At 46.7% G+C, this 13,338-nt stretch overlaps 1 protein-coding gene across 1 annotated transcript in view; it reads left to right on the top strand.

Moving 5' to 3' along the window:
* The first annotated feature begins 257 nt into the window (after window positions 1-257).
* Window positions 258-13,338, top strand: part of LOC130453547 (unconventional myosin-XVIIIb-like) — a 97,840-nt gene continuing 84,759 nt past the window's right edge. The window contains exons 1-5 of the mRNA XM_056821571.1: window positions 258-890; window positions 4,051-5,352; window positions 7,289-7,355; window positions 7,805-7,917; window positions 10,341-10,517. Coding sequence (XP_056677549.1) covers window positions 612-890; window positions 4,051-5,352; window positions 7,289-7,355; window positions 7,805-7,917; window positions 10,341-10,517 — 1,938 coding nt within the window. The 5' untranslated portion in view covers window positions 258-611. The remainder of the gene's footprint in view (window positions 891-4,050; window positions 5,353-7,288; window positions 7,356-7,804; window positions 7,918-10,340; window positions 10,518-13,338) is intronic.

Raw genomic sequence — 13,338 nt, 5'->3', positions numbered from 1 at the left:
TATTAATATTCAATAAATATTTAGTATCAATTATATTAATTATAAACAGGTATTTCTTATTAGTTTAATTAATATGCAATACCTATTTAATATTAATTATTTAATAAATAATTTAGTATTTGTTACATGAATTATTCAATGAACATTTGATATATTAATTATTCAATGAGTATTTAACATTCATTGCAGTAGTCATTCAATAAATATTTAATATTCCTTGCATTCATCATATCATAAATATTTAATATTTAATGAATATTTGATGTTTGTTCTACATATGTAAATGATTTAATAAATAGTGTTCTATTATCACTTTGTAAAATTAAAACATAGCCCGTTCCTGTTTTAAAGAGGATGAAACTGAGGCTCAGAGAGGCTCTGACTTGTCCAGGGTCCCTCTTCCAGTGGGCTCCAAAGGTGGGATTCCAACCCGTGTCTTCTCATGACTCCCGATCCAGTGCCGGCTCCATTTCCTCGTGCACATGTTTACTGAGAGGATGAGGAGCAGGTGAAGGGCATCCATCAGCCTGGCCAGCTTCGCCAGGGTTTTCCATTATCCTCAGGCATCCTGTGGGAGACACCTGCTCTGTGTTCTGGGATAGGCCTCATTCATGTATGACCCGCAAATGGCCCTTCTCCCTGGCTCCATGATGGCCTTTGCCGTCTTGGGCGATGGCTGTCATTCGGATCACCAGTGCGATTTCCACCTTTCTTCTCTTTTTCTAAAACAGATCAGGGAAGAGGACAAGAGCCCCCCGCCCTCCTCCCCCCCTCCTCTTTTCTCTGTAATTCCGGGGGGCTTCATCAGGCAACTGGTTCGGGAAACAGAGAAGGAGTCCAAGGAAGCACGACGGAAAAAACAGACACCGGCCGGCTCCCAGGAACAGACAGTAAGTCATCCTCTGGGCAAAGGTCACCAGCCATGCTCTCTTGCCCCCCACTTCTCTGCTAAGGTGTTGAGGTTTGGCTGTTTCTGTCATGTCTGTGTCTTTATGACCCCATTTGGGGTTTTCTTGGCAAGGATATTGGAGAGGTTTGCCATTTCTTCTTCAGCTCATTGGACAGATGAGGAAACTGAGGCAAACAAGGTGAAGGATACTGGAGCGGTTTACCATTCCTTCTCCATCTCATTTTACAGATGAGGAAACTGAGGCAAACAAGGTGAAGGGACTTGCCCAGGGTCACACAGCTAGTTTGCCATTTCCTTTTGCAGCTCATTGGACAAATGGGGAAACCGAGGCAAACAAAGCAAAGTGATTTGCCCAGGGTCACACAGCTAGTGCATGTTGACTCAGGAAAATGAGTTTTCTTGATTCCAAGGCCAGCGCACTATCTATTGAGCCATCTAGCTGCCCCATATATATATATATATATATATATATATATATATATATATATATAGCCACGTAAACAAATGGAAACACCCAGGAAAGGTCAATAATTATCAGTCAGTCACCATTTGTTTTCCTATTTAGTTCTGGTGTTCCTCAAGAGCCTGGCATGGCGGGGGGGGTTGGTGCCAGCTGCTGGGGGTACAGAAGGATTCCTGAATTCCTTCACAATAGGGAATGCCTGGCGTGGGAAGCCCCTTCACCAGTGTCAAAAGTGTGCAAAAGAGTGCAAAAGAGTGCAAAAGACTGTTACTAGATCAATCTTAGGGAACTGTCCGACCCTTAGAACGGCTAAACGGCCACCCTAGAGATACACGTTTCACTGGGGTCCAGGGCAGGATTTGAGCCCATGTCTTCATGACTGAAAGCCCAGGATTCTTTTAGAGCTGGGGATTATTTCCCCCCAGACCCACGATTTAATGGATGTAGAGAATTCTCAGGGCAGAATCCCATCTATCAGTGCTCACTGGCATTTGTGTTCAAGAAAGATTATGTATCAGACACTTCCCAGCTGTGTGACCCTGGATAAGTCACTTAACTCCCTTTGCCTTGCCTCTATTGCTCTTGCCTTGGAACTGATACAGAGTGTGGATTCTAAGACAAAAGGGAAAAGGGCAGCCATCATGTGGCCCTCATTCCAAGGCCCAGAGTCATAGAATCCCAGGATTAGCACTGGGAGGGGCACTGGTGTCCCTGACAAGCAGTCCGGCTGCTGCTGCTGCTGGGGGTGGCCCGCCGCCTCCTGAGGGTGCTCCCTCCCTTTGGGAAAGCTCTCATCTCTAGGAAGCCCGAGTTGGCTCGTCTGTGCCTCCCCCCGAGCCCTGGTCGTGCCCTCTGCGCCCGCCTGGTGCTAAGTCTCTCGGCTGGCCCCTTGCTGACAGACCTGCCGCTCTGGCCAGAGGGATGATCCCTAGATAGGCTGGCCAGAGCTCGTGCTGGCTTGGCCTCGCTTTCCAGCGCCCGGGCACGGCCCTGCCCACCCGCAGGAGGGGCTGCAGCAGAGAGGACCCGGCACGGCCTCCCCGGCTCACGAAGGAAGCCCGTGTGTCAGAGTTGGTGCGACGAGAAGCATTTGTCCTAGTCCCTGCCTTCAAAGAGCCTCCATTCGGGTTGGGGAAGACGAGGAAAGATGCCCGGCCTCAGGGCTAGTTTCCAGCTAGGGGAGGCCAAAGTCTCCCCTGGCAGAGTCCAGATGGGGTGGGCACAAGGGGATGCTGGCAAGCGGGAGCCCAGCTCGGTGCCATCCTGTTCTCAGGCAGGAGGAGGATGAACTCTGCGGCCATTGGTCGCTGCATTCCTGAGGACGGGGACGGCTGTTTGCTTCTTCTTGTATCCCCAGCCCTTAGCTCAGTGCCAGGCACACAGTAGGTGCTTAATAAATGTTTACTGACTTGAGTTGGAGAGAGTTGGATGGGGAGAGGGCAGGGTTTGACTTTCCAAGTCTTGCAGTCCCTGCTCAGAGACCTTTGGGGCTCCCAAGTGCCTGGCTTCTCACATCACCCCTAACAGCGCTCCTCCGTCTGGCTCCCCTCAAGGCTCTCGGCATTCCAACCAAATCAGACTCATTAGCTGTTCCTTGTCATTCCCACAAGTTTGTCCCCCCGAGTCTGGAATTTCCCCCTTCCCTTCCCTCCCAGGACTCTTACAATAAAGGAATGAATAAAGGATTCCTAAGGGCTTACTGTGTGGTGTGCTGAGGGCAGCTGGGTGGTACCAGGGATAGAGTGCTGGCCTTGAGTCAGGAAGACTCATCTTCCTGAGTTCAAATCTGGCCTCAGACACTTACTAGCTGTGTGACCCTAGACAAGTCATTTAACTCTGTTAGCCTTGGTTTCCTCATTTATAAAATAAAATGGAGGAGAAAAAGGCAAACCTAGTTGTTTGACCCTGGGTAAGTCCCTTAACCCTGTTTGCCTCAGTTTCCTCAGCTATAAAATGAACTGGAGAATAAAATAGCAAACTAGCTATATGACCCTGGACAAGTCACTTAACTCTGTTAGCCTCAGTTTCCTCAACTATGAACTGGAGGAGAAAATGGCAAACCTCATCTGTCAAATAAGCTGGAGAAGGAATCTGGTATCTTTGCTACAAACACTCCCAATACAGTTAGTCACAGAGTTGGACATGACTGAACATTTATACAAGTGGTCTCCATCAAGACGATGTAAGTTACCTGAGGACAGGAACTTGTTTGACCTTTATCTTTGTATCTCCAGCGCCTGCATGGTGCTTGGCACACAGTAGGTGCTTCATGAATGCTTTTTACTTAAGTGCCTACTCTGTGCCTGACACTCACCTAGTTGCTGAGGATAACAACAACAATCACAATAGCTTATATTTATGTGCACTTCCAAGATTTACAAAGCTCTTAACACACAGGAATCTCTTTTGATCTTACAATAGCCCTATGAGTTAAGTGCCATTATCCTCATTTTACACAGGCCTAGAAATGGGAGGTCCTGGGTTCAAATGTGGCTTCAGATACTTCCTAGCTGTGTGACCCTGGGCAAGTCACTTAACCTCAATTGCTTAGTCTGTGCCCTGCCTTACCAAGGGTCTAAAAAGTAAGTGTAAAGGGGTTCAGAGGCCAAAAATGTTTGAGAACTTCTGTCAGGATGGTCCAAGTGAAAAATCTACCTGATGCTGTTTTTTTTTCTAGGTCCCAGAAAATAGTGACAGCTCTGCCAATAGAAGCCATACCCCCTCAGGGACACAAAGTCCCCAGGGTGGCCAACCTGACCCAGCATCCCCCAGCCCCAATGTTGTTGTCGCGAACATTCCTAATGAGAGTGAAGGGATGGCCAGCCCTGAGCCAGTACTAATGAGCAGCATTAATGGGGAAAAACCTCAAGAGAAGGGCACAATGGAGACTCCTCCAAGAAAGCCTCAGCCCTTCAAGAGGTCCCGGAAGACCAGCGATGTCCTGCTGATGGTGGCCAAACTAAATTCAGAATTGCCCAAGCCAGAGCAGAGGACTCACCCAGTTGACTCTCCAACCCATAAGCCTCCACCCTCAGTTCCAGAGCTGGAGGGTGAGAAGAAAGGTGAACCTCCAGGGGACACTCATGACCCTCAGACAGCTACTGAGGCCTCAGCTGAAAAGATGGAGAAACTGAGGTCACAAGGCCTGGGCAGCCCAGGCTCCACGGACTTGCCTTCCAAGAAGAGTGAAAAGCCTACAATCAAATTGAGCAAGTGGGGCAAGGTGTCTCAGACCAAGGGGCTAAAAGGGGGTGAGTCCCAGAGCAAAGAGGAGCTGGGGACCAAGCCCCACACCAAAGAGGGAGAGCAGAGAAGTGAGGCTGAGGTAAAAGGGACAGAGGAGGTCAAAGCCCAAATACCCCAAACGGAGGAGGAAGGCCAACTCCACCCAAAAGCAGAATTAGGGGATAAGTCCCAAGGCAGGCCAGGCAAGGCAGGTCATCCTAAAGACACAGTGGAGACAGGGAAGGAGGCCCATAGCAAAGCAGGAAAGGGAGACAGAGCCCAAATCCAAATGAAAAAATGGGGCGAGTCCCTGAGCAGATGGAGAAAAAGGAGTGAGTCCCAGAGTCAGATGGGAAAGGGAAATGAACCCCAAAGTCAGGTGGGGAAGGACAGTGAATCTCAAACCCAAGTGGGGAATGAGAATGAACCCCAAAGTCAGGTGGGAAGGGAAAGTGGACCCCAAAATCAGCTAGGGAAGGAGTATGGGTCCCAGGGCCATGTGGGAAAGGATCATGAGAAGGGGAGCTGTTCCCAAATCAAAGAGAGCAAGGAAGATGGCCCTTATCAAAAGGGAAAAAGTGGGAGTGAAGTCCTCAAAGAAGGAATGGAGATCCATGGATCTCCCATCACCGAGAAAGAGGGAATTGCACCTGAAACCAAGAAGGAAGGCGAAGAAACTCCAGTGAAGATGGAGGAGGAGGAGGAGGAGGAGAAGAAAGATGGGGAGAGAGGCCACAGTGTTCATTCAGACAAGGTGAGGATGTTGCCATCCCTGGGAATGCTGAGTTGCCAGGGTGGAGTTGGAGAAAGCTACAGAATCTGGAGTGGGTATGGGGAAGGGCAGAGAGGCAACTTTGTACTGGGGAGAACAGAGTTATTCTCTTCTATGGGAGGGATGGCAAACTGGGCAAAGGAGGAAACTCTCTTTTGGGTCACTAGAGGAGGAGGAAGGGTGGCCTGAGGAATCAGAGAGATTTCAGGATTTTGGGGAAATATTTCCAAAAGTTCAAGTTCTTTCTATCTCCTGTTCTGGAAGTAAAAAATGCAGATGGGTCCCTAAACCATGGGACTTCCTGGGGTGGTCCAGCCCTGGCACCCAGCCCGTTATATTTGGAGTCTTCAACAGCTATGGAGTGCCCTTACCTATGAGGAGCACCAACTCATGAATGTAGAATGACCAGGGTGGAAAATTAGACTTGGATTCAGTCATTTTTCAGTCATTTTCACTCTTTGTGACCCAATTTGGAGTTTTCTTGGCAAAGATACTGGAGTGATTTGCCATTTCCTTCTTCAGTTCATTTTACAGATGAGAAAACTGAGGCAAATAGGGTCAAGTGACTTATTGAAGGGCACAGAGCTAGGAATTATCTGAAATCAGTTTCAAACTCAGGTCTTCCTCATTCCAGCCTGATGCTCTATGTACTGCACCATCGAGCTGCCCAGAAGATGATGCACGATGTAGTAGCTAGGCATTGGACTTAGAGTCAGGAAGATTAGGCAAATCATTTAACCTCTAATTGTCTGACAAACAGATCCACTGGAGAAGGAAATGGCAAACCACTCCAGTATCCTTGCCAAGAAAACTCTGTGAATAACTATGGTTCATGGGGTCACCATGACTGAGTGACTGAAAACATACACATACATGAATGCACTTGTATTCACAAATACACACACACACACACACACACACACACACAGGATCAAAACCCTTATTTCACTGGCCAATGAAATGATTGAAATTGACCAGTGAAGATTGGCTCTTCCTCCAAAGCTTGGAATACGAGGACTCATCTATATCGACAATTCTCAAATCTACACATCCTCCCACAATTTCTCTGTTGACCTCCAATCTTTCAGGCACCTCACACTGTCTGCCCTTCAACTCAATATATCCAAACTAGAGCTCATTCTCTCTCTCCCTAAATCCTCCCACTTTTCTACCTTTCTCATTGCTGTCCAAGGTACCAGCATCTTCCCAGGCCCTCAGGCTCACAGTCATTCTGGACTCCTCCTTGTCTCTTACTCCACATGTCCAAGATGGTACCATGGCCTGTCAATTTCACCTCTCCAGCATCTCTTGCTAATTTCAATTCTTCAGCATCTCTCATCAATTTCATCTCTTAGGATTCCTCATCATTTTCTCCTGTGTACCATCTCTCCAACATACCTCCTTTCCCCTGACAATGCCTCAGCTCTACCCAACTCAAATGCAACCTAATCTAGGAAGTCTTTCCTGATCCTTGAGGGTATGTGCCAAAGGAGGGCACACTTGGAAGTTCCCAGCTTTGACCATCAAACTAATTCACACAAATAACACACGTCTCCACCACATCTAAAACATTTCCAAAAAGTGTGGGGGGATTTGAGTTTGAGGTCCTGAAGTATGAGATGTCAATGGCAGGGAATAAAGAGCCAGGCTTGGAGTCAGAAAGGACCTAGTTCAAATTCCTCCTCAGACACTTACTAGCTCTATGTTCTGGGAAAGTCACTTAACCCGTTTGCCTCAGTTTTCTCATCTGTAAAATGGACATTTTAATAGCTGCTATCTCTCAGGGTTGTTGGGAGGATCTAATGAGTTAGCACCATGCCTGGCACATAGTGAATGCTATAGAAATGTCAGCTATTATCATCTTTTGCCTCTCTTGCTTGTTAAATCTACCCCTTTATTCCATTGCCTTTGTGTCCAGGAACTAGAGGATAGATGGTATGAAGCAGAGAAAGTTTGGCTGGTTCAGAAGGAAGGATTCACAATGGGTAATTTGTGGGTTTGGGCCCCTGGGAACCACCTTGTCCATAGTTCTGTGATTGCTACTGGTGTGACCTTTTGCCAATGACTTCTCCTTTCTGGGCCTCAGTTTCTACAGTTGTCAAATGAAAGATTTGGACTAAATGGCTCTAATTTCTTAAAACAGTTCTGACATGCCCTGTTCTCAGCTCTGATATTGCCTGTTCTAAGTCTCCTCCTAGCCCTGAGATTCCCTGTTCCAAGGACTCTCCAAGCTCTGAGTTCTAGAATTCTATGCATATCGTTTCATTCAAGCTAATGTGACTAGACCCTGTGGGAAAGAAGCGAACCTCATCTACCTCTTCCTTAGATAATACTTTTGTCCCCAGACCATCTTTACTCCCCAGATCTCCCCCGTGTGTGTATGTGTATGCAACCCCCTGACCCAGTGTTCTTTTTCTTGGGGCTCTCCTCTCAGCAACTATCCTGAAGCCGGATGTGGGGACCCCAGAGCTGGCTGCAGGACGAGTGAGACTTTGCATTGAAGCAGACAAATCCATCACTGAAGTGAACGAAGAGAACATTCATCGAGTAAGTCCTCACAGTTCCAGCACCCTCCCCCTGATTTTCTGTCCTCATGGGACCCCTCTAATTATGAGAAGGCTCTTCCCTCCAGAAACCCCAATCCCACTGGGAGCCTTTTTAAAGAAAAAACCCTTACCTTCTGCCTTAGAATCAAAACAAAGTATTGGTTGCAAGGCAGAAGAGCAGCAAGGCCTTGGTAATTGGAGTTAAATAACTTGTCGAGGGTCACGGAGCTAAGAAGTGTTTGAGACTAGATTTGATCTCAGATCCTCCCCACTCCAGGCCTGGCCCTCTATCCACTTTGTTGCCCTGTCTACTCAGGGACTCTTTGCCTGGTCCCTCCATCCTGTTCTGCCTCTTCCCTAGCCATCATGTGAAGTTAGAAAGTTTGCCAATGGCCTTCTCCTCTGGAGGGTCAAATGACCCAGGGGAACGCAACAGAGTGACAGATCGAGATAGAAAAGATTGCACAGGGGGCATCTGGGTAGCTCAGTAGATTGAGAGCCAGACCTAGAGATGGGAGGTCGTAGGTTCAAATCTGGCCTCAGATACTTCCTTGCTGTGTGACCCTGGGCAAGTCACTTGACCCCCTTTTCCTAGCCCTTACCACTCTTCTGCCTTGGAACACAGTATTGATTCCAAGATGGAAGGTAAGGGTTAAAAAAAAAAAAAAGATTGCACAGGCCATCTTGTCTAACCATGACCTTTATCCAGGAAGTGAATGCTTTGTCTTATAGAACACAGGACTCCAAGATGTGGTGCAGGCAGAAAGTTTAAAAGATCCTAGAAAAATCTAGAAATATCCATGAATTCTAGATGTGTACTAGGCTCTTCAGATATGTCTGAGACCTTTTTTGAGTAACGTTATAGAAGGTAGCTGTATTCTCCCACATAATGTCCTCAAAATAATAGACCTAGATCTGGAAGGAACCTCAGCAGTTTTCAAGTCCAATCCCCTCATTTTATAGAAGGGGAAACTGAGGCATAGGGAGATTGAGTTATTTGCCTAGGGACATGTAGCAAGTTAGTGTTAAGGCAGGATTTGAACTCATGTTCATGTCCAGTGCCCTATTTCCTTGATGCTTATTTTCCTATTGAAAAGAATTAATTTAAAATCCAACAGAATAAAATACTAGATGCGTTTATTGAGGACCCCCTGTGTTGAGAGGATTGTGTTGGCTACTGGGAAGGGGATGGAGAGATGGAGGATTCAGAGAAGCCAGAGTCCCTGCTCTTAAGGTGATTATAGCCTAGTAGGGGCTAAGACACCAGGGTAAGTCCACTGAGTAGTGGAGTGTCTTATCTGGCATCCGAGGAAGGGAGGGAGATGAGCCTTCAGGTTGGAAAGGCAGGCTGCCCATTGGTAGGAATGATTACTTGAAGAAGGGCCATAGGGCCATGTTCTGCGTGACTCCAAGGGCCTGAACTAGGACCAGTGGGCAGAAATGATTTATGGTGGCATTCCCTAACCATGAGTTTTCCAAAGTGGAATGACCAGAATGCCTTCCAAGTAGTGAGTTCCCTGTCCCTGGGTATCTACAAGCAGAGTCTGGATGACCATTTGTAAAGGGGTTCTTCATTCAAGTCTGGATGGGACTAGACTACTAGGTGGCCCCACTCTGGTGTTCCTTTCTCTCCACTTGTGAGTTCTTTGAAGGATTAGAGTATTTTCAGCATTTCTCTTTGGTACATCCCTGGTGCCTTCCCTTCAACATTGGTGGTCTAATAATGTTCATCCTTCCTTTGAAGAAGACCAGTGACATGTCTGTGCCAGACACTGGGCTAAGTGCTTTATTCCTAGATCTTTTAATTTTCACAACAACCGTGGGAGGTAGGTGCCCTTGTTATCCCAATTTTACAGATGAGGAAACTGAGGCAAATAGAAGTTAAATGACTTACCCAGGGTCACACAGCTGGGAAGTGTTCAAGGCCAGATTTGAACTCATGTTTGGCATGTTGTGAGTGGCCAAGGTGTCTGAAGCCTTGCCCCAGAATGAAGAATGGAGTGGCTGCTATATTACTTAAATCTCTTTCTGGGAGGATTCAGAAGGCACTCCTATAGGGTCTCAGCATCCCCATGCCATCCGTTACCATCGTACTGTGGCTCTGTGGGAAGAAAGGGTTACAGAGTTAGGACTTCTGAAGTCCTCTCCAGCTGCTGCACAGAATTCGAAGAATGCCAGATCAAGTAGAATTGACTAATCGGGGAGTTCCCTGGGGGCTGCCAGTCTCTCCCTGCTTTTCATTTATGTCAGGCTTTGATGTTCCTTCTGTATTTGGGCCCAGACTGCCAGCAGGCCTTAGCTGTCCACTGGAAACTGCTCAGCATGCGTCTCATCCAACCCAGAGGCCCCAGGGGAGGAGAGGTGGTTGGGCAGTCTAGGGGGTGCAAAGGGAGCCCAGAGGGGCTCACTGTGGCACCCTTCTAGGCCAATCCTCCGGAGCTGGACCTGGCAGAGAACCTGGCCTCCCTGCAGAGCCTCAATGAGTCCAGTGTCCTGAACACGCTTCAGCACCGATACCAGGCCCAGCTCCTGCACACATACACAGGACCAGACCTGATTGCCTTCCAGCCTCAGGGGCCCCCAGCTCCCTCTTCTTGGAAGGTAAGGTGCCAGCTGGGGCTTGGGGGGCAAGGCTGGGGATTATTGGGCAGGGCAGATTTTCATGGGCCTGGGGTGATACGTGTTCATTCACCCATTGAAATATAAGCAGGCAGGACTTTTCTTTTCCTTCCCTCCCTCCCTCCCTCCCTCCCTCCCTCCGTCCCTCCCTCCCTTTCTTCCTTCCTTCCTTCCTTCCTTCCTTCCTTCCTTCCTTCCTTCCTTCCTTCCTTCCTTCCTTCCTTCCTTCCTTCCTTCCTTCCTTCCTTCCTTCCTTCCTTCCTTCCTTCCTTCCTTCCTTCCTTCCTTCCTCCCTCCCTCCCTCCCTCCCTTCAATCCTTCCTCCCTTCCTTCCTCCCTTCCTCCCTTCCTTCCTTCCTTCCTTCCTTCCTTCCTTCCTTCCTTCCTTCCTTCCTTCCTTCCTTCCTTCCTTCCTTCCTTCCTTCCTTCCTTCCTTCCTTCCTTCCTTCCTTCCTTCCTTCCTTCCTTCCTTCCTTCCTTCCTTCCTTCCTTCCTTCCTTCCTACATGTATTAAGCGCCTGCTGTATGACAGACACCTAGTAGTTGAGGATAAACTCTTGTAAGATAAAGTACTGAGATTATGTGTAATATAGATGAAAACAAGGACTGTCCCTGCCCTCGATGAGTTTATAATCTATTGGGGGAAAGAGCACATTGAAAAGGACACTAGGTAAGGATGGAGGGAGACACCTATGTAGCCTGGGGGCATCTTGTTCCAAGCAGAGCTGTGGATGGAAAGTAGAAAGCTTGAAGGAGCCCTAGAGCCCATTTAGTCCAACTTCCTCATTTAACAGAAGGGGAAACTGAGGCCCAAAGGTCAGAAGTTTAGAAAGCATCAGAGGCAGAGACAGGATAAAAAAGGTTCAGAGGGTGTATTTGTGTGGGCTACTGGTAAGTTTCCTTTGCCTCACATTGTTTACTACTAGAGAGGTCGCTGCCCCCCCCCCCCTTCTCCCTCAGAGGATTTGTGTCCCACCCTCCAATTCCCATAACCAATAATCCTTTTTTTCCCTGACTAGTTTCAGTTTTGCTTTCTGTGACCACCAGGTGGCAGCATAGACCCACAGTTAGGGCCAGGACCTGGGTTACAGGTTGGGGGAACCTTGAGAGGTGGCAGAGGGGTTCGTGCTTCAGGGAGGGGAAGCCCCTTGCTTTGGGAGTCTCTGGGAATGAAATGGGACCTGAGAGACAGGGGGCAGCGGGTCTGAGCCTGCCAGGGAACGTGGGGCTCTCCTGGCACACAGTGGAGCCAGTGCCAACTCCTGGGAGTGATGGCAGCCGTGGGATCTGCCCTCTTGGCTGGCTTCAAGGAGGCGCGAGAAGAAATGGCCTGAACCACCCTGGGGCACCCTGTCTGGTGGTCTGACCTCCTGGGACAGACTTGCTGGCTTGATGGGCCATAGCACATCACTATCCTGTCTCTCAAGGGCTACTCTACCATGGAGCAGTGGCCTGGGAGCCAAGTGGAGTCCTAGACCTGGAGGTAAAGGGACCTCACAAGCCATCTAGCATAAATCCTTCATCTTACAAGTGAAGAAACCGAGGCTTAGATGGAGTGACTTGTCTAAGGTCATGTAGGCAGCAAGTGGCAGATCTGGAATCGGAACTCAAGTTTTCTGATTCCAAATCCAGAGAATGGATAAATGCATGAAAAAACATGGATTAAGCATTTACTCTGTGCCAAGCACCACCTTAACTGCTGGGAATTCAAGTGGAAAAACAGCTCCTACTCTCAAGGATCTCACATAGGAATAGGGGGGGATAGACATATCAGAAGGTTTAGCCGCAGGGCAGCAGGCAAGGACAGTGGGGCTCAGTAGCTGGGCGGATGGCAAGGCCAGGAGATCTGGAGGACACATCAGCTTTTTTGACTATACATCCCATTTCCTTCAGATACTTCCAATGCTTCTTTTTAGCTTTTTAATTAACGGAGTCAATTTATTATTTTAACTGTTTTAAAACTATTTATTTGATTATTTTTACTATTTATTTTTATTTACTATTTATTTTCCATTTAACTATTTTAAACAATGTTTTATATTACTTTATTAATATTAAATTAAACATTAAAACAATTATATTAAGTTATTGAGTATAAATATTATTTTTGTAAGATTTAAATCAATATCCAATAAACTCCAAGTATTATATTTTATAAAGTTTATTAATAATCACTTGAAGTAGAAAGAAAACAAACTAAAAGAAATAGAAGTGCAAACCTAATTATCTAACAAAAAGTAAACCCATGTGTATAGATTCTCCTGCCTGGCATAAAGCCTGCTTTCCCAGCTGCAATTTGGTGAAAAGAGAGAGAGGCGGGGCTAACAAAACTTATATCCTCCTTACATTAGCATGTAATGTGAGAAGGAACATGGGAAGCTGGGGAAGAGAGTTCTAGGGTTCAAATCTTAATTACACATTTTAAATGAAATATTAGCATATCATATAATATAACACACTAAATATAAATTTTAAATATTAAATATATTGTTTATGTTTAATTAATTAATAATTAAACATAATAATGAATATATTAAAATAATATATCATATAATTCAAGTATGATAGTAAGATATGATAACATAACATTATGTTATATCATATTATATGAACTATTATTTAACAATGAACAGTTATTAAACACCTACTATGTGCCAGATGCTGTACTAAATGCCGGGGATTAGAAAAAGAGACAAAAGGCAGTCCTTGCCCTCAAAGAATTTGCAATCTGATGGCATTAGATCCTTTTAAAAACATTCACATAAGAAGCAAGCTGAGGTTCTGGGTCCTGGTGGTGGGGTCC

Source organism: Monodelphis domestica, chromosome 3, assembly GCF_027887165.1.
Source record: "Monodelphis domestica isolate mMonDom1 chromosome 3, mMonDom1.pri, whole genome shotgun sequence".
Lineage (NCBI taxonomy): Eukaryota > Metazoa > Chordata > Mammalia > Didelphimorphia > Didelphidae > Monodelphis > Monodelphis domestica.
Note: the sequence above shows the minus strand (reverse complement) of the source record. Positions and strands in the feature narration are given on the sequence as shown.